The sequence below is a fragment of the Canis aureus genome, chromosome 23 (genome assembly GCF_053574225.1).
Source record: "Canis aureus isolate CA01 chromosome 23, VMU_Caureus_v.1.0, whole genome shotgun sequence".
NCBI classification, from domain to species: Eukaryota; Metazoa; Chordata; class Mammalia; order Carnivora; family Canidae; genus Canis; species Canis aureus.
In genome coordinates, this window is record NC_135633.1 from 353,545 (window position 1) to 374,505 (window position 20,961).

The following is a 20,961-nucleotide window of genomic DNA, read 5'->3' on the forward strand; positions in this document are numbered from 1 at the left end:
GGGAGAAGATTATTCCAAGTTCAAACACAGCAAAAAATTAGAGTCAGAATGAACTTGTATATGAGATTCATCATCACATTTTTTTTACACTTTATCCCACCATTTATTGGCAGGAGATGGCTGACAATGCTCTTAAAACTGTTTTCTGTCTATAGGATTATTTGGAGTTTGTTCTATTTGATAAAGTATTGATCAAAAAGGAGGATTCCACCAACTGTTCTTGGTCCTGGACATCACTGAACTGATGCTTTGAGTCTCTGTTACTCTTGGTCAGACCCTTACCCTCATGCACAAACACAAACACAGACAAGAAATCAATTTAAATTATTCCAATTTATTGCACAAATGCTAGTGAGATACTTTGAGAAGATCACAAGTACACTAACAATAAATGATTATATACTGCATCATGGGGTAAAGTGGTTATGAAGCAATAAATGAAGGCTGGATAAACAGGTGTGCACCTGGCATCTTCATGCAGAAGACTACCTTTAAGTTGAAAATTTTAGAAAGATAATTTGAAACCAATGCATGTGAGAAGAACAGGCCAGTTGTGTGCTCGGTGTATGCCTGATGTGGGCACACCATAAAAGGTAACTGAATGGTCTTGAGAGAAAATTTGTCACGTACACAGGAAAGACAGAGTCAACAATGTGGCTAAAATATGAATTGAGAAAGAGTGATGTATGGTACAGTTGTAAAGATAAACTGGATGCATTTTCGAGGTCCTGGTAGACCAGGCTTAGGAGTTTGAATGCATATATATATGTCATGGAAGTGATGTGCTCCAGAATGGAGATATCACTTAGCAAGCAACACAGTGAAAGGGGACATTTTTATGCTGCTATCAAATTTTGAGAGACACAATATTATTTCAGAAAAATTAAGGTAGAAAACCTGAGGTACTAGGATTAGATACTAAGTGTATGGTTATGTGATCACTTGTAGAGTCTAGGGGAGTTGATGTCTACCTGCCACTTTTTAATCTTGGCACTCTAAGTACATAAAACAAATATTTCATCAATGAGTTGTGAATGTTACCCCAAGATGATTTTTCAGGCTCTCCACAGGACCCGTCTGCTTGGCCTAAGATGTGAACCACTTTTTCCTCCCTTTAATAACAAAAACAGCAACAGCAACATAATCATTTTGCTTATTTTTCTTCATGAGCTGCTACTCACCATCTCTTCTCTTACTCGTCACATGACATCCTCCCTTTCTTCTGCAAATGTATTCACTTACTCACCACCAGGTCCTGGTTTCAATTCATTTGCATTGTCTCTGCCCCATCTCCGCACTTCACCCTGAGGCCCACTTCTGAACACACCAGGGCCAAGTCTTCTCTTGGAGACTTCTCGTGGCCCAGGCCAGCAAATACTGTCTCTGTTGGTGAGTTAGTCTCTCTTTACCAGACCTCTCTCTGCTCTGAGCTACCTGCTGTCTACTGTTTTACAGTGTAGTTTTCTGACTAATTGTAGTTTCGACCTTGGTTTGTTTTTCCTTCCTTTTTACCCCTGTGTCTATAGGTGTGCAAGGGTTAACTTGGCTTCCCTTTTATCTCAAAATAATTCAGAGTGTTAAGCTGCTTCATTTAATAATGATCTCTCTCCTAATGACACCAAATCTCATCTTTCCCAAAACTCTGTATTGGACATTGTCAGGCTCTCTCCATTGCAACTCTCTTTGGTTTCCTAAAAATGAAAGTCTAAGAGTGAGCTTAATTTAGGTTTCTCTGTGCCCCTCTCTCATCAATTCATATTTCCGACTTCCTATCAGTTCTTTCAACCTTAGCAGGTGTCCTCCTTTGACCCGAGACCCTGTGGCAGAATGTGTTTATCAACCAATTGCTTGTCTAACTTTACCCTTTAATTCAACTTGTTAACAAGATCTCCCGATTTCTCTTTTGCTCCATGTTTTAGATATAACCATTTCTCTCCATTCCCAGTGACTCCATTTTAGCTCAGGTCTTCATTAATTCATTTTCAAGTTCTTCATTAAATGATCTTTTCATTTATGGCTTTCCTGTTTTTCACCTACCCACCTCTCCAGGTACTGAGTTACTTAGTAAAACTCCCCACTGCCCACTCATCAATCTGCAAACATTATTGAACAAACTGGTGTCAGTTAATTTGTTGGTGATTCAGGAAATATACAGATTTTTATGAGACCTTGTGTGTTTGAAAAAGATATATTATCATTAAAATATAACATAAAATATTTGCATGTGGAAAGTTACATATAGTGTAAGTCGTGTGTGTGTGTGTGTGTGTGTGTGTGTGTAGGGGGGTGTGAGTGTGGGTGTTCCCACAACAGACCTTTAATCCTGGCAGGTAAATTACCTTCAATATCTTACTTTTACAGATGAAAAAAGACAAATTAATTTATTTTTTTTTAATAATTGCCACAACTCACTCAACTAATAAGCAATAGGCCTGGAATTCCAATGCATTTTATAAGATCAGTGGTCCTTCTAACATTCCATATAAGATCAAACTTCAAAAGGAAGCATCCATTGCTAAGCTGATATGATAAACAAAATGATTAATACAAGCTTCTAGGATCCTATTCAAATCTCCATCCAACTACTCTCTTAATACAAACTATCTGCCAGTTTGGTCTCTTTATCACCACCACGTTCACTTCAGAGTAATTTCTTTTCCTTGTCTACTCTTCCTCTTACCTGACCTCATGGGATACCCTCCCAGAATGTTCCCTCATCCACTCTGTAAATCCACTTCGAGCTCCCACTATGAGCGAAACTGGGAAGCACAAAGTGAAGGAGACAAGCGTGGGAAATTTCAAACACCTAATTGGTCCTCAGTGTACATTTGCTGCATGAGCTTTGCCCTCTAGGCAGTTCCAGTTCAGGAGGGGGACATGTATCACACATATGTGTAGCTCTTGTGAACTCTGAAAAGGGCTAAGAACCAAATATTATCAAACTGTCAAAGTTTTTTTAAAATTATATTTATTTATTTATGAGATTGGGAGACAGAGAGCAGAAGAAGGGATAGAGGGAGAAGGAGAGAGAGAATCCCAAGCAGACTCCCCACTGAGTGAGGAGCCTGACATGGGGCTTGATCTCATGACCTGAGCTGCAGTCAAGAGTCAGACTCTTAATTGACGGATCCACCCAGGTGTTCCAAAACAGAAAGTTTAACTCAGCTCTCAACCAGCCTTCCACTTGTTCCCTCTATTTGTACAGTTATAGGCACAGAATAAATGCTTGCTGATTACACGTTGACTTCCCATAAAAGTTGCTACACAAGAGAGCAATAGAAAACAAGAAAAATAGGAGTCTATCACATACCCATAAGTGGGTGGTGGGGAGGGGGAATTTTAGGTGAACAGAAACAACAGGCAGCATATACCATTTGGAGAATAAATCCTAGTGTAAAACTAGCAGATCATAGACAAGAATCAAAATTTTGCCTGTAGCCCCTTTAACAAAGATCTTGGCTTATTCTAGACCCTTTTCTGTGAGAATGTTCTGAACACAATTCTTATGAATCAACAGGAGAAGATTCCTCCGCTTTGTCTTCCAGCTCACTGTAAATCGGTGAATATATGTTTAATTCTTCATAAAGACGATCTTCTACAATCTGATGAGGGAAAAATGATTTAATATCAATCACCAGGAATTTTCTGCCACTAGATGACTCATTTGCAAGAACTGGATCATCTCTTTTTGCTTTTCTGAGTCTCATACTCTCTCATTACACTGTGATTATTCCCTCCATCTCCAACAAATCAAACCAGACTGGCTGGCCAAGTGGGCCCAGAAGAAATTACATCCATCAATAACAGTTTGGAGAGACTATTATGTGTCTGATCTTTGGTATATCTGCTGTCTTATTTATCTTTGGAGGGAAGTTATATACAAAAAAAAAAAAAAAAAGCCACCAGTTGAATGTTTCAGGCAAGTGGACAGATGGAGAGAGTGTGTGCCATCTGGAGGATCTGAGTAAGTGCATGCACATCAGGTATTGGTGGTTCTTTCTCATACATTGAGGGTGTAATGATGGGTAGGGCAAGTGGAAATGCAGCTGGTAGTCGTGAATTAGGAAGGAAAGAAAATTGAGGCTTCAGAGCAAGCACGAAAGTAAAAGCCAAGAAAAAGGAAAAAGCAGGAACAAATATAAGGAAGCTACGCTGGAAGAGAAAATGAACCCGGATACCTAAGTGTTTCCATCATATGATACTGCATATTCGTCTCTCATGCTCAGCACATTTAGAAGCGTATCTGCATTTTCTGAAATTATGAAGATTCTACTCTCCTAACCCTTAGTCATGAGGATTATACTATGAGATTTGCCCTCTTATGAGTGGAAAGTGTGATTTAAAATATAGATTTGGAAACCAAAATACTAAAACATGGACAAAAAATGTTCTAGAAGAAAGTTTCCAGGAAATCCAAGCTGTATTTTTAAGCAATGAAGCTCAACTGCTTCAGCTTGTCATTCAGGATTATCAGGCCTCTACTTACCTTGTTCCCTTGGACTAATTCTCCAACTCCATAGATCGTCAGTGACACAGCACTGCAAAACCCCAGAATAGTGAGAAACAGGATCATCGCCACAATTTCCTGTTGAACAGTAACCAACAAGACAAGTAGAGTCACAAGGCAGGTGCCCCAAAGGTGTGTTCCTAACAGAAGCCCCTGATTTCATCACCCCGATGTGATCACTCCCAATGAAGTGACACATACACGGGAAAGCCACAAAAAGGGAGGTCAAGGCGGGTGACTCCAGCCTCACAGAACCCAGCTGGGGAGGGGATGGCAGCCAGCATCTTTGTCCATGAACCCCCCGAACACTACACTATGTGATAGAGGTTACAGCAAAGGACAACGTTTGTGGGAAAGGAGAGGGCTTGTACTTAGAGTAGGACCCAGACCTTAGCCCCCTCACAAGAAATACGTACTGTGGAAAAACAAGCCACAAAGCAGAAGTCGTCTCTGGGAGCTTGCTGGCAGTTGTGGATGTAAGCCGAGCTCCTCTGCAGGTTGACCGTCAGGATAAAGATTCCTATTCCCGCAGCTATGCTGCTGACAGTGTTGGCTCCCAGGCTGCCCCACGCCTGATGGTGAAGGACAGCATGCAGGCCTGAGCCCCCACCTGCCAGTGCGTTCAATAGCCCTGTCTGTGTTTTTAGGGCTGGTTGCACCCAATAAACTTTGCATCAGTTCAAAATGTAAATTAAAAAAGGAAATCTTGGAAACATCCTCATTGTTTAACAAACATCTATAACCTTCTTGCGGGTCTGTGTTCGGGAAGACCCATATGGACGCACGTCATCCTCCTCAATCTCCTTTAACCAGAAACAAATCATCCATCTGATCATCTGATTGTCCTTAGGAGGACAAGGCCTGGTGGGGTGATATTTTTTAAGCAAGTGCCAAGGTAATTATGCTTTATTGTTTTCTAAAGAAGACAACTGATATTTTAATGATTATATCCAACACAAAATAGATTGGAAAAGAACCCCACATATCCACATTCACTCATAATATGAGACATGATGACATGATGACACGTCTCCCTCAAGACTCCTAAAATTCCATCGTCCTTATCTTCTCAAGGATGGATAAAGACTGAATGGCAACTCACCAGATATGTAGCATGTTTCTTTTCAGACATAATTGGCAAAAATCCAGAAATAGCAAACTGTAAAAGGAAGAGGGAAAAACACAGTGAGTCTCTGCCCTTTATTTACTCTTCAGCCCCATCTTCCAAATACAAGGTAAAGTTGTGAGAACTCTGTAAAGCTGAGTTAATATTCCCCATAAGCTCACTATTTTCTTAGTCTTATTCCCTATAGAGTGCTTCTCAAAATTAAGTGTGCATATGAATCATGTGACAGTATTTTTAAAAATACAGATTCTTTTTTTTTTTTTTTTTATGATAGTCACACAGAGAGAGAGAGAGAGGCAGAGACACAGGCAGAGGGAGAAGCAGGCTGCATGCACTGGGAGCCCAGCGTGGGATTCGATCCCGGGTCTCCAGGATCGCGCCCTGGGCCAAAGGCAGGCACCAAACCGCTACGCCACCCAGGGATCCCAGATTCTTTTTTTTTTTAATTGAAGCATAGTTGACCTGCAATGTTACGTTAGTTCCAGGTGTACCGCATAGTGACTCCACAAACCTACCCACTACACTATGCTCACCACAAGTGTGGCTACCGTCATGCCATACAACACTATTGCAACACCATTGACTGTGTTCCCTATATTGCAACACCATGGACTATATGTGCCTTTTATGCCCATGACTTATTCATTCCATAACAGGAAGCCTGTACCTCCCACTCCCCCTCACCCATTTTGCCCATCCCTCCAACCTCTTCCTCTCTGGCAACCACAAGTTTTTTTCTCTGTATTTATGGGTCTGCTTCAGAATGCAGACTTTTATTCAGTTGGTCCTGAAGGGGGCTTGAGATTCTTAATTTCTACCAGCCTCCCAGGTGATGCTGACCCTAACAATCCATGGGTTACTTTCAGAGCAGCAAGGTCTGGGAGACCTGGTACATGACTGTTATAAAATGATTCCAATTTATTGTAATTATTTCTCTGTATGAGCGTCCTGTGTCAAAGTGTCAGCCTCTCTGGGCAAGAAATATGTGTTTGTGGCATGTATCTCGAATCTGACGTATGTTGCGTAAACATATAATAATTATGAAAATGTATATGGGAAAAGATTTATTGAAAATATAAATTAATGGCACAAATGCAAAACAATTTCAAAGTTTCAGAGTGTATGATGGGTTGAGAGACACCTAATAAGCTAAGTGTATGGAATGAAGGACAATAGAGAGAAGTGTCGAATAAAATATGGCAGAGGTTCGAGGAGAGTCATGAAGACAGGTAGGTGATCTGATGAGTCCTAAGTGTTTAGCAGAGTGCCAAGCTAATGTGATATATTTTTAGAGTTAAAATATATCCTTGTGAATGAAATGTTGATACAAAACACCATGGATTAATAAAAAAAAATTATTGTGCTGAGTGAAGGAAGACGGATTGTAGAGAGAATATGCTGTATAATTCTCTTTAAATAAAACCCTAGAAAATCCAAACTAATCTGAAGTGACAGAAAGCAGATCAGTGATTGCTTGAGGATGGAAAGACAGGGAACAGAGGAAGGGATTACCAAGGGGCGCAAGGAAGTTTTTAGAGGTGATGGAGATGTTCCTTATATTGATGTGGTGATGTTATCACGTGTATACACGTGTCAAGATGTATCAGGTTGTAGACTTTAAACATGTGCAATTGATTGCATGTCAATTACACATCAATAAAGCCATATATTTTTATGATCTCCTTCAGTCCTCTAGTTTAGAAATAGCACAATGATTAAAGGAGACATAATGAGAACACTCTTAAAGGAGTTTCTAGGATGTAGTAGTTCATCAGATGCCTGCGACCTAACTTCAACTTACTCTCCTCACCTCCTCAGTCTTCCCCCTGACCTCATGGAGATAACTTGATCGATGAATAGGTTTAGAGATGTTTTCCTGGAATTGGTTTCTGAAAGTTTAGATTCAATTTTTTATTAGCTAAGTGCCCCTTGGGCAATTCATTTAACTTTTATCAATCTCAGGTTTCTCATCTGATAAAAGTGTGCTAACATGTTTAGCCCAAGTGCTTTGTAAACCGCAATATGTTCATACACCCTAAATACTGGAGTAAATGGTTGGTTAGACCTGGCTGAGACAAGAGAAAAGCTATGCGCAGTATTATTTCCAAAGCAACTGTAGATATTTACTCACAAACACTGCTCCCCAGAATGGGTAGCCTGCTTTAAATGATGAAAAAATGTCTTCCTTAAATTCTGAAATATTGATCACGGAGCAGACAATTATTCCAAAACAAAGACATATCAAGGCAATCAGAATTTGTGTTACCTATAAAAAAAATGCATATGTTTTGTAAAATAAGAAGGTATTTTCCCAAGATTGCATCAAATTCCTTTTGACTGAGGCCAAATATGAGAAATTGCTTTGGTGTCTTAGGCAGTTCTGAGACAGAATTCAAATGCAGCATGTCCCAGTATCACCTGGCCACTCTAAAAGTGGATACAGGCGTGACCTAATGCAGGGGCAGCCAATACATTTCCATATGCCTTTATTTACATGGAGTGGACAAGCAACAATTGTGCTTTCCATCGAGGTGCAGACAAAAATTATTAATTTGATATTAATGATATTAATCCAAGAGCAACTGACCAGAGTTGGCAGATCCCATTTGCCATTCTTACCCTAGTCTTCATGAGGAAATGCTTTTCTCCACTCAGTCAGACCCAGTATCACCTCTTCGTCTACCAGGCTTTTACAGCCTCATGAATTCAAGTGGGGAAACTGTGTTCATGTACCCAAATACTCTTTCCTAGAGCCAGTCCCACTCTGGTTGAGGTAGGCAGATGTTCACTCACCCCCAGAAATTCCAGCTCCCTCTTCAGAAACATCAGCCATGTATGGCACGGTGGGGATGAACCAGCCTTCTCCAGTAAGGGGTTTTCACGGAGAGGTACTTCTGAAAGTTCAATTTCAGGTGCGCTGTGAGGTTTAAACAGAAATCCAGCCCTGAGAAAAATTCTCTCTCTGTGAAAAGTTCTCAACTGACAGAAAGGGGAGATTTTGATTATTTGTTCAAAAACAATCTTGCAATTAAAATCTTCATTAGGGGATCCCTGGGTGGTTCAGTGGTTTGGCACCTGACTTTGGCCCAGGGCGCGATCCTGGAGTCCCGGGATCGAGTCCCAAATCTGTCTCCCTGCATGGAGCCTGCTTCTCCCTCCTCTACCTCTCTCTATCATGAATAAATGAATAAACCTTAATAAAATAAAATAATAAAATAAAATAAAATAAAATAAAATAAAATGAAATAAAATAAAATAAAATCTTCATTAAAATGTATAGGAAGCTGAGATTCAGAGGGTCAAGGTTGGGGGTCAAGAACGCTGTCTACCGGTGATGAGATGAACAAAACGGAACAAAAAAATGAGCCAAGTCTTGATTCACGGTTACTACCAAGTTCTTTCCCAGTGATCTATGCTGATGAGGAAAAATAAAAACAGGCATGCTTACCTAGGTATCTCCCAGTCTTTTTAACACAAAAATACGTTTTGTCAATGATAAAATGTGCCCAAAGGAATGGCTCTGAAGGATTAGTTGAAGCTCTCTTCTTGTTTTCATCCTCAGAGAAGGCTAATTGGAAATACTGCCCCTCCTAAAACCCTGGAATATACTTAATATTTTGCAATGGTATTCAATCCAATACTGACTCTCAAGGCTCTATCATCAGCCTCTCTAAAGACTTTAAAATGAAACTCTTAATAACATGCTCATCCTCAGAATGCAAGTGAAACCTGAATCGTGCCTCTCTACCAACCCCGCTCAAGAATGTTTCCCACTACACAGTGGGGCAGGATCCCATAGCTGGCGGTTCACAAAGAGTGACCAGGAAGGTGTCCCAGGTCAGGCTGGAAAGTTTCCCTTCACAGACATAAAATGCAGAGGCAAGAAATCCCCTTTGGTAGGACGAACTCCCCTACCTCAACCCCAGAATATGAGCCCTTGTTGTAGGAAAACTTTATTCCCAGTGCACAACTGAATAAAAACCTTCCTCCCCATCACCCAGACAGAACCACTGGCAAAGTGCAGCGAAGAGCTCCTTTATACTCAATATATTAATTAAACCAGATGGGTCCATGCCTAAATCCATGGACTGGCATCTCCCCAGCCCTGTGACTATCTCTGTTCCTCTGGGAATAGGAGAAAACCAGTAGTTGGCACCTACCTGGAGGGTCCCTGCGGGTTCGGGAGAGCAAGGCCTGCCCTGCCACTGTTTTCTGGCTCCATTTTCTCATTAGCCAAGCTGTCGGCCAGGGAAGGACGTTGGTGCAGTGAGCTGGGGGGGCTTCCGTCCGTTGGGGTTGTCTATGACACGGATGACTATCTTCATACCGAAGATACTGGTCAGATAAGTTTCCCAGCTGATTAAGAGAAATAGGGCTTTTTATTTGTTTTTGTTTGTTAGAATGAGGAACAAAGCCGAGGGACTGTTCAGGGAGTGGTGGGAGATGAGGAAATTCGAGACTTCTGGAGAATAACTCTCCTGAGACCAGCACAATTTACAGAACCAGCAAATGAAACAGGTTAGTGGAGACTGAGAGGGTGAGAGAGAGTCGCAGAACGCAGAGATGGTCTCCTCTTCTGGAACTTTCTCTACTTGGCCGTTTCTGTGCCAGAAGTCTTCCGAAGGTGCCTCTGGGAAAGCCCGTGTTCCCTGTACAGGGCAGAGGCCGCATCACACACCGTCTAAGGGTGAAGCACGGCTAGCCGGAGGGTCTTAGCCCGAGTCTCTGGATTTGGCTCTGACTTCAATACTTCTCGTCTTCCTCTCTCTCCCTGTCCTTTGGACACTATTTACATGGCCCTCGGCAGCGGATGGGCCCTGAGACTGGACGGGGGAAGGCTCCGGGCCACTCTTGGTAGACGGCGGGAGCTGCATGTCCACACAGAAGACCCCTGGCTCCTAAACATTAGGCCGATTCCGCTGTTTTGATTTTGACGATGGCAGAGCTGTGGCCATGAAGCACCAAGGGACAAGAGCCTGATGATCCTGTGAGTAGATCTAGGCCGCCCTGGATGGAGCAGGGCATCTGAATAGGGTCAGAGCTTAACGGACATGTTCATGTTAATAGCATGAATAACTTACAAGAATTGGAATACGTGGCGAAATGAATCCACAGGTGAGATTCACAGATTCCGGGTCCTTTTGTTTCAGTTGAATTTAGACATAACCTTGAGTGGCTCTTCCCTACACTGTAAGACACTGTAAATTGCACATGTATTACCTCCCTGGGATGTGATGAAACTTCTCCTCCTTCTCCGGGAAGCTAGGCTACGTACAGCAAGAGGACACCAGAAGACATATGAGTGCACCTTTCTGACAGCAATGCATTAAACCCGTGCCATCTTCCCACCGTGTCTTTGGGAACCTGTGGATCAAGTCAGTGTGTTACTGTAATTAAGAAATGAAATGTCTTTATGCACGCATTCATCCTAAAGGGCCGTGGGGCTCGGGGCCAGGCACTGCCTTGTCACTGAGCGGGCAGAGGAGGACCCCATGGCCCAGCCTTGGCCGGCTCGCTCCCAAAGCTGGCAGAGCAGGACAGAGGTAAGTGAGATCATGACACCAATACCTCAGTCGCTGCCGGAGCATGAAGGAGGGGGTGCGATCCTACTGCTGGGGGGATGCCCAACTCGAGAAAGTGTCCTCTGAGCCAGGACGTGAACTCGCGCCCTCAGGAGCCTTCACGTGCAGAACGAGACCACATCTGCCGGCGAAAGTCCTGAGGGACACGCCTGCTGCTGGGATGTCCTGGGAGCCTGTAATCGCGCATTGTGTGCAATTAATCGGAAATTAGGCTTGAGATGTGGACGGGAAACAAACGGAGGATGGTCTTTGGGGTTTGGACAGGATACTGTTTTGTGAGAATTCTCAACAGAAACTTGCAAACTGCAAATTAGAAACCGAGACACACCTTGTGGCCTCCAGCTTGCTCCATAGCCGGGTTTCACCAGCGCCTCCTCCCCCCGCTCCAGATGCTGACCCAATCACGCACCCACAGCTGAGTCCGTGGAGCACGCGGTGCCGTCTTTCACAATTGGGAACATTGAAACGTGTGCCAAGATGATGGTGTGTGTGTGCGTGTGTGCGCGAGTGTGTGCGGCAGAGGCAAAATTATCAAGATGAGTCATAACCATGCCTCTGTCTGAAAGAAAGAGATAACAGAGAGACGTTTCCTGCACCACGGGGCCTGCACAGCTACTTGCACGCGCCTCCAACCCACCACCTTGTTTCCAGGAGCAGTTGCTTTTCTCACCACACATCGGACTCACTACTCTTCCAAACCCAGAAGACAATTTGCTTTCAGATCCCGTCTGAACAACTATTTTCTCCAACCGGATGCTCAATTTACTTAAAATAAATATGCACCAATTTGCGTGTTACTAATGGAACTGTTTTCTGGTATTTCCAAAGGAATTATTACAGCCTCGCTGTCTCCGTCTCTGTGCATCTCTGTGTCCCTCTGTCTCTCCTTGAGAGGCCCGGAGAGGCCGAAATGGACACCAAACGCCAAGGTTCCGTGGGAAATTGGGTCATAAAAAGGAAGGAAATAAGAAAATGTTGCTCACAATGGGCTACTCACCTGCTGAGGTCCTGCACAGGTTCCTTCTCTATCTAAGGGCTCACACCCCTTCTAGCTCCCAAAATGCATTTCCACGGGGGAAATTATAAGCGTGTAATATGTTCTCTTCTGACCAAAAACATCTGCCTAGTGGGGAGGCCAAGAGACACCTGGCATCATAGGCCGAGAGCAGCCCCTAGCTCCCATTCCAGGTATGGAGGTGAGCGTGCTAGCTTTCCCCAACCCCACCGCCTTTCTCCCCAGCCTCCTAATACAACTATATTGGAACTTTTGGTCGAATTCATTTTCTACTTTTTCAGGGTCATTCCCAGACTTTGCATAATGGCCTATTCTTTATCAGCTTATTTTTGAAAATGTGATTCTACCTTTCAATCCCTTCCAAGTGTTGTATAAATCGCCTCTTCTTCCCATTGCTAACCCTGGAGAATGAGGTGATGACAGACTTTTTTTCTGGATTACCCGTGTGCCCTTGTTCCGGCCTGGACTCGTTGCCCCTGCGGATGCCACGCTGCTGTCATTGTGGCGATGCGGGAAACAAAGGCAGAAGACAAATTGTTCAATCTCTTCACTGCTCACAGCCCACTGACAAGCCCTTGCAACACGCCGAGGGGCCTTCCTCTAGGGACTCAACTGCCTCTGTGTGGACACTTTGCTATGGGCAAAAGGCAGTTTTAGCCCAATCATCCCCCACCCCCAGCCCCAGGATCCTGTAAGCCTACTTTAATGTGTAAAAATTCCTTTAGAAATTTCCTTTACCTTGACCCTCCTTCCCCAAGACACATGTTGGAGATCATCCCCCAAGTACATGACCCACCGATATACATCTGAAGGGCCTCATGACTGAGGTTCTATCAAACAGTAATGAGTGACCTTTCCCCAACGACAGCCAGCCCCCTCAAGGTCCTGGAGACCTTGCTTACAAACTTGTTTAGAGAACTCTGCTTTCCCTAACCCCCTCCCCAACTTGAAAGTCTATAATGGGCCCCTCCTCAAGACGCTGGCACCACTCTTTCTGCCCATGGGTCCTGTCCCCATGCCTTAACAAGATCGCCTTTTTGCACCAAAGACATCTCAAGAATTCTTTCTTGGCTGCCGACTTCAAACCCTAACGTTCTTCCCTACACCAGTAGGACTTCCCATTCCCCTGTCTTATATTGCATTTTCTATTTCCCTGATCCCACTTTTTTTTTCCCCCTTGCACATTGGCAGTGTTTACCTGGAAAATAAAACGGCCAGTTATTTGACCAGCAAAATGAGTTTGTTCAGGAATAGCAGAAGAGTTGCAATTTGGGACAAGCAAAGTATGACAAACTGAGGTGAGTCCAAAAAAACAAGGGAAGGGCAGTTTTTATTAGGTTTTACAAGGAAACTGGGGAGGGTTGTTTTGAACAAACATTCACTGGAGAAGAACAAGGATTTGAGGTTGTGGCAATTCTTCACTGGCTGCAAGCGGTGGTTAGTGCATTGTTGCAGGGGCAAGGAGAGATCTCGTTCTTTTTCTTAAAAGTGGGAGATAGAATTCTTAAGTGAAAATGTCCTCCCTTGCTAAACTAATCCTCTTCCTTTTTTCCTGTAGACAATGCAGGTTGTGAGAACGGCATGTGTGCAAGAGCGTCCACTTCTATTACTCCCCGTCCAGGTAGGACATGCTCTCCAGTTACACACTGGCAAAGGGTATCTGGGAGATAGAGATTGTGAGATTTTGCTGGCCTGAACATTTCCCTTTTTACACCCTCGTACTTGATTGAATTCGAGGGAAGCATAGCCTTTGAACTGGAGAATATGCTTTAACTCAGAATCATTCACTCTATTTTCCTCTAGCATCTAGAGTTCATTTTGGCAATTCCAATGTAATTTTGCAATTACAGTTTGCAAAATTACAAATATTTGTATGGGTCATGTATTTTCTCTCTGGAAATTTTTATAATTTATCTTCATCCATTGAGGTAAAAATACGTGATGTTCAGATTTAATGTAAATCTTTTCTTTTTCGATCGTAAAAAAAAGACTTATTTCTTTAATATCTCATTTTTTATTTTATTTATTTATTTATTTTTATTTATTTTATTTTATTTATTTTATTATTTTTATTTATTTTATTTTATTTATTTATTTTATTATTTTTATTTATTTTATTTTTATTTATTTTATTTTTATTTATTTTAGTATTTTTATTTAAATTCCATTTGTCAATACATAGCACATCATTATTTTCCAATGTAGTTTTAAATAACTCTTCAATTGTGTATAACCCTCAGTGCTCATCACACCATGTGCCCTCCTTCATGTCCATTGCCTGGTCATCCCGTCCCCCAAACCAACTGCCCTCCAGTTTTCTTTTTTTTTTTCTTCCAGTTTTCTTCCCAGAGTTAAGAGTCTCTCATGGTCTATCCCCATCTTTGGTTTTTTCCCATTCAATTTCCCCTCCTTCCCTATGGTCCTCTGCACTATTTCTTCTTATATTCTGCATATGAGTGAAACCATATGATAATTGTCTTGCTCTGGTTGACTTATTTCACTTAACATAATATCTTATGCATTGATTCTACTGGGTAGTCAGTAGTGTGTTCAAATTGGAGACCCACCCATATTCTTTGTTCTAAAAAAATGGCCCATGTATTCTTTTTTGATGACTTCATCATTAAGAAAACTTGTTTCTTTTATCTTTGTGGACCTCTTACTAGGGAGATGGCAGACATCCGAAGTCTGTCTGTCTTTACGTCCTTCTCACATATGGAACACGCTCATTCTGGCCCAATGGCCCTAACTCATTCCAGCACCAACTCGAAAGTCTAAGTCCTGAGTCTCATCTAAGTATCACCTGCATCAGATATGGGTGAGACAATCCATCCAGAGATAAATGCTTTGATAGATTACTCAAATTTGTCTTTAATCAGTATCAAATTGTGACAATTTAGGTAACCTTTATTTGGTTGCGGTTTCATTTTTTGAATTTTTTGAATATTTGACTGCATTTATTATTATTTTTTGTTTTATTTTTATTTTTTTAATAAATTTATTTTTTATTGGTGTTCAATTTACCAAAATACAGAATAACCCCCAGTGCTCATCCCGTCAAGTGCCCCCCTCAGTGCCCGTCACCATTCACCCCCACCCCCCGCCCTCCTCCCCTTCCACCACCCCTAGTTCGTTTCCCAGAGTTAGGAGTCTCATGTCTCCCTTTCTGATATTTCCTACCCATTTCTTCTCCTTTCCCTTCTGTTCCCTTTCACTATTATTTATATTCCCCAAATGAATGAGAACATATAATGTTTGTCCTTCTCCAATTGACTTATTTCACTCAGCATAATACCCTCCAGTTCCATCCACGTTGAAGCAAATGGTGGGTATTTGTCATTTCTAATGGCTGAGGAATATTCCATTGTATACATAGACCACAGCTTCTTTATCCATCATCTGTCGATGGACACCGAGGCTCCTTCCACAGTTTGGCTATTGTGGACATTGCTGCTAGAATCATCGGGGTGCAGGTGTCCCGGCGTTTCATTGCATCTGTATCTTTGGGGTAAATCCCCAGCAGTGCAATTGCTGGGTCGTAGGGCAGGTCTATTTTTAACTCTTTGAGGAACCTCCACACAGTTTTCCAGAGTGGCTGCACCAGTTCACGTTCCCACCAACAGTATAAGAGGGTTCCCCTTTCTCCACATCCTCTCCAACATTTGTGGTTTCCTGCCTTGTTAATTTTCCCCATTCTCACTAGTGTGAGGTGGGATCTCATTGTGGTTTTGATTTGTATTTCCCTGATGGCAAGTGATGCAGAGCATTTTCTCATGTGCGTGTTGGCCATGTCTATGTCTTCCTCTGTGAGATTTCTGTTCATGTCTTTTGCCCATTTCATGATGAGATTGTTTCTTTCTTTGGTGTTGAGTTTAAAAAGTCCTTTATAGATCTTGGAAACTAGCCCTTTATCTGATAGGTCATTTGCAAATATCTTCTCCCATTCTGTAGGTTGTCTTTTAGTTTTGTGGACTGTATCCTTTGCTGTGCAAAAGCTTCTTACCTTGATGAAGTCCCAATAGTTCATTTTTGCTTTTGTTTCTTTTGCCTTCGTGGGTCCCGTTTCTTACTCTCCCGCTGTTGCTCTCCCTGCTTGTGCTCTTTCTCGCTCTCTCTGTCAAATAAATACATAAAATCTTTTTTTAAATAAATAAAATTTATCCATTGGGGAATGTGTGTGTTCGTATATGTGTGTGTATATGTATATACACACACATATAATGTATATGTACATATACATTATATATGTTACTTAAAGATTTTATTTTATTTTTATTTTTTTAAGATTTGATTTTATTTATTTGACAGGGAGACAGAACACATACGCTGGAGGCATGGCAAACAGGGGGCAAGGCAGGCTCCCCAGTGAGCAGGGAGCGCTAGGCAGGGCTGGATCCCAAGACCCTGAGATCAGGACCTGAGCTGAGGGCAGATGCTTAACCGACTGAGCCACTCAGGTGCTCCTAAAGATTTTAATTTTTAATTTTTTTTAATTTTTAATTTTTAATTTTTTTTAGATTTTAATTTCTTTTTTTGCCAATTTGAATGTCTTTTTTTTAAATAATAAATTTATTTTTTATTGGTGTTCAATTTGCCAAAATACAGAATAACACCCAGTGCTCATCCCGTCAAATGCCCCCCTCAGGGCCATTTCTTAAATCTTTATACTCAGCGGTGGGGCTTGAATTCACACTTCAAGATCAAGAGTCACACGTTCTGCTGAGTCAACCATGCCCTCCGGGGAATAGGTATGTATTTTAGATAAGACATCTACTGAGCTAAAACGTATGTGATGTGGGAGCAGCGCTTCTCCCCGATCAGAGGGCTGCGTGCCTGTTTTCCTCCTTATCTCACAGCTCCAGCCAGCCTTGGTTTATTTCTTTTAATCTCCCAAGCACCAAGCTCTCAAAAGCCTCAAATCTCCCCTCTTGGTGTTAGTCCTCCCTTCCTGAATGTGTTTCCCCTCAAGCTCCACCAGACAATTTCTGCTTTTCCTCCAGACTGACTCTTGTGTCCACATCCACACTTCCCTGAATGAAGCCCTCTCCAGTCCTGGCCAAGTCTGGAGGAAGCTCCCTGGTGTTGAGAATGCCCTCTGCCTCCCTTCTCCTACTGTTTTCACTTCTGCGCCTCCACTGACCCGATGCCCCGATGTATCTGCGTCTTCCCAGCGTGGTAACTCCAGGGCCCAACTCCGAGTCTGTCACACGCTGGACCCGCAGTGAACACACGCCTAGCAAACGGATGAACTGTTGGCCCAGCCCGATAGAGCCGTGCCTCGCGGATGGTAATGAAAATAGGTTTGCAAGGACTAGAGCCTCTCATCCCAAGGAACTCTGCAGTGCTTCTGGAGTGAGGAAGTCTCTTCTGACCACATCATTTAACTTGACTTCTTAAAATAACTACAAATAGCAGGGATAATTTTCAGCCTTTAGGCAAAATAAATTACGTTCAATAATTTTCTAACTGTAGCTTTTTTTGTTGTTTTTTTATTTTTATTTATTTATTTAGCTTTTTTTTTTTTTTTTTTTTTTTTTTTTGAATCGGAGAAGTACAGGTCTCTTGAGAACCCCAGTTAAGTTCACCTACCCAGCTTTTACTGGGTCAAGCATTGTTCCAAGTGTTTTTCATTTAACCAATTTATCTCCCACAGGTCCATATGAATAAGAACTACTCTTATGATCCTTTCCATTGTGTAAGTGGAGCATCATAGCGTTAAGTAACTTGCCAAAAGACGCACAGTCAACAATGGAGGAGAGAGGGATTGGAACCTGGTAATCTGGCTCCCGAGTACCATTATTATCCCTCTGAGCTTATGCAGAAATTCTCTCACTAAATTCCACACCTCGGGTGTGTCCAGACCATCCCATTCCACAGTTGGCAGCCACATTTGGAGGCAGCCTCTTGGATTTAATACATCTAAGGGGTGCACATGTGCACACACGCCCATGCCCATGTCTTCCCAAAGCAATAACTATATAATATGTCTAACATTTTGGCACCAGGGTAACAAATTCTAGAGGGAAGCCATGCTCTTAGCTAAAAGTTCCTAATCTCTACATGGCAACCATACAGAAAACTCTGCATTCTCATGGCCCACTGGGAGGCACTTCTAACAGATGACAAAAAAGGAGGCTTTCTCTGAAGAGGAAATCTCTTGAGTTTACCTTGGAGGCATCAGGCCTTGGAAGGCATCTTCCCTCTGAGCTGAGTAGGAGACACTCAGTAATGATTGCTACCGTGTCTGTTCTGGAAAACTGCAGCCTCTTCTGACTCCGGTTTAATGTACCTTTGCCTTGAACAACATTTTAGAGGAATCAGTGAAAATGTGGTGGCTATAGAGGGTGCTAACCCCCCTCTGCCTCCGAGACCGCTCTGATTTCACTGCACTTCCTGAAGGGTTACTGTTGATTGCAAAACTGACAGCAGGAGCAACCGCGCTCTGGCTTTGAGACGTTGCCCAACGCATTGTTGGAACAAGAAATACAAGCAGGAAATGCAGGAGGATGGGCGGGAATGCATTGTGGGATGAGGATGGAATAGTGATTTCAAAGAATAATCGAGTCATTAAGAGTGGTGTCTGGAGGAGGGAGAGTGGTCACGTGTGTCATCACATTCAGTTCTCACAGGCTTGGAGAGACGAGGTGATTGGCCACAATGTGATAGATGCAAAAATCATGCAAATTTTAAATGCACCCAGTGATTGCCATGTAGCATTCCTCACTCTAAATGCTTTACATGCACTGACCCACTTCCTCCTTGTGCTAACTCCAGACCTAGGTACAATGGTTAGACCAATGTCAAAGAAGAGAAAACCATGACATGGAAATGTTAACAGGCTTTCCTAACACCAGCCAGTACCTGGGCAAGCTGTGCGCAAATCTCAGGCTCTGGGTAGGGTGAGATTGGAGTCCTTCCTATTACCCCCACTGGGATTTATTTTATTTTATTTTATTTTATTTTATTTTATTTTATTTTATTTTATTTTATTTTATTTATTTATTTTATTTCATTTCATTTCATTTCATTATTTTATTTTATTTTATTTTATTTTATTTTATTTTATTTTATTTTATTATTTTATTTTTATTTTATTTTAAGGTTAGAAAGAGAGTTTTATTTGAGCCCAAGTTAGGACAACTGCCTGGGAAACAGTCTTCACAGGGGAGAAAGTGTTCTGGAGAAGGAACAGTTTCCACAGGCTTATTTACTTTTTACATCATGTACAAGCTCAAAAGATTATACATTAATATATCGGCAGGAATCACAAGTTTTAACATCAAGGGATGCAGGAAGTAGGAGCACTGATTAATATCTCAAAGACAAGATGGTTTTCCTTTAGGTGACTCGTTCACAAAGCAGGTGCACAATGTATGCTTGCTGGGCCATAAATCAGAGTTTTGGTATTTTTTTTATTTTATTTGAATTCAATTTGCTAACATATAGTATAACACCCAGTGCTCATCGCATCATGTGCCCTCCTCATGCCCATCACCCAGTGACTCCATCCCCCTATCTCCTTCCCTTTCCACAACCCTTTGTTTCCCAGAGTTAGGAGTCTCTCATGGTTTGTCTTCCTCTCTAGTTTTTCCTCACTCAGCTCCTCTCCTTTCCTTTATAATCCTTTTCACTATTTCTTACATTCCACGTATAAGTGAAACTATATGATGATTGTCCTTCTCCGACTGACTTACTTCACTCAGCATCATACCCTCCAGGTCCATCCACATCGATGTAAATGGTGGGTATCCGTCCCTTCTGAGGGCTGAGGAATATCCCACTGTATCCATAGACCACAGCTTCTTTATCCATCATCTGTCGGTGGACACCGAGGCTCCCTCCACAGTGTGGCTACGATGGTCATTGCTGCTGTGAACATTGGGGTGCAGCTGTCCCGGGTTTCACTGCATCTGTATCTTTCCCCCACTGGGATTTTAATAATGCCTCTGTTCACTGAGAGAAGTGTCCCAGCTTAGAAGATGAATTATTGTCAAAATTAATAAAAAGAAACCTCATTTAAAATGGTGTTGGGAGGGAGGGAAAGATAAAAAAAGACAAAATCAGGGAGACAAACCATACGAGACTCTTAACTATGGGAAACCAACAGAGAGTTGCTGGAAGGGACGGGACGGGGTAAGGGGAAGGGGTAACTGGGTGATGGGCATTAAGGAGGGCACCTGATGTGATGAACCCTGGTTTACATAAGACTGATGAGTCACTGACCTCTACCTAATAGAAACTAATAATACACTTTATGTTAATAAACAACTGAATTTAAGTTAAAAAAATGGTATTGGGAGGCCAAAACCAGGAGCTCTCACCTCCTACCACTTCAGGGGGATTACAGGCCTCACAGGGCAGAGACATACCTTCTCGAGCTACTTTACCTACTTTACTATCCAGGAGGAGGAAGAAAGGTGCTTCTCTGGCAACAGCCCAGCCAATGAGGAGCCCCTCTGCTTGGAATTCCCGGCTTCTCCAACGGACTCTGTGTTCATAACAGCTCCCCAGCCCCCCTCCCGCTTCCTCTATAGAGGAGCTGTCCTGTTTCTGTCCCCCTGACCTGCCTGTGGTGTGTTGTGGTTTGCTTTTCCCCAGTTGTAATCGTCCACTATTTCCAAATAATAGACAGTTTTGCTTGTAAGTTTACCTCGACATAATCATCCTAAATAAACAAGTGTCCTTAAGTAGGTGATGGAAAGACCAGAGCCAAGAGACAGTAAGGAAATAA

The 20,961-nt window shown here is 42.3% G+C and overlaps 1 protein-coding gene and 2 long non-coding RNA genes across 14 annotated transcripts in view; 2 read left to right on the top strand and 1 right to left on the bottom strand.

Moving 5' to 3' along the window:
• Window positions 1–2,952: 2,952 nt before the first annotated feature.
• On the bottom strand, window positions 2,953–20,719 carry LOC144294475 (high affinity immunoglobulin epsilon receptor subunit beta-like). 8 transcript variants are annotated; one of them, XM_077866117.1, is made up of 9 exons: window positions 20,622–20,693; window positions 12,578–12,723; window positions 9,794–10,997; window positions 8,427–8,550; window positions 7,765–7,899; window positions 5,610–5,666; window positions 4,924–5,079; window positions 4,487–4,585; window positions 2,953–3,602 (listed from the first exon to the last, which is right to left on the bottom strand). In XM_077866117.1, exons 3-9 carry the CDS (start codon window positions 9,853–9,855, stop codon window positions 3,504–3,506), a joined length of 732 nt encoding a protein of 243 aa, XP_077722243.1. In that variant the 5' UTR covers window positions 9,856–10,997; window positions 12,578–12,723; window positions 20,622–20,693; the 3' UTR covers window positions 2,953–3,503. The 8 variants fall into 8 exon arrangements, with proteins under 8 accessions (XP_077722243.1, XP_077722249.1, XP_077722247.1 ...); XM_077866123.1 differs by lacking the exon at window positions 12,578–12,723 and having other exon boundaries at window positions 8,427–8,527; window positions 9,794–9,989; window positions 10,854–10,997; window positions 20,552–20,639; XM_077866121.1 differs by lacking the exon at window positions 12,578–12,723 and having other exon boundaries at window positions 9,794–9,989; window positions 10,715–10,997; window positions 20,552–20,639.
• LOC144294478 (uncharacterized) lies at window positions 9,796–17,696 on the top strand. Of its 5 annotated transcripts, none has more exons than XR_013361839.1 (6): window positions 9,796–12,921; window positions 13,422–13,528; window positions 13,789–13,851; window positions 16,539–16,687; window positions 16,836–16,978; window positions 17,231–17,696. It is a non-coding gene; the product is annotated as an uncharacterized LOC144294478 (long non-coding RNA). The 5 variants fall into 5 exon arrangements; XR_013361842.1 differs by having other exon boundaries at window positions 17,402–17,696; XR_013361840.1 differs by having other exon boundaries at window positions 9,800–12,403.
• A 24-nt stretch (window positions 20,720–20,743) lies between the features above and the next one.
• Window positions 20,744–20,961, top strand: part of LOC144294477 (uncharacterized) — a 39,954-nt gene continuing 39,736 nt past the window's right edge. Inside the window, exon 1 of the long non-coding RNA XR_013361836.1 lies at window positions 20,744–20,870. This is a non-coding gene — a long non-coding RNA (uncharacterized LOC144294477). The remainder of the gene's footprint in view (window positions 20,871–20,961) is intronic.

Excerpts from the sequence above, each read along its gene's own strand:
- LOC144294475 (XM_077866118.1), bottom strand. The coding sequence starts at position 9,855 with ATGGAGCCAGAAAACAGTGGCAGGGCAGGCCTTGCTCTCCCGAACCCG. Across the intron at positions 8,551-9,793 it reads AACCCGCAGGGACCCTCCAG|CGCACCTGAAATTGAACTTT; the intron begins GTAGGTGCCAAC and ends TAAACCTCACAG. Across the intron at positions 7,900-8,426 it reads GGGAGCTGGAATTTCTGGGG|GTAACACAAATTCTGATTGC; the intron begins GTGAGTGAACAT and ends TTTTTTTTATAG.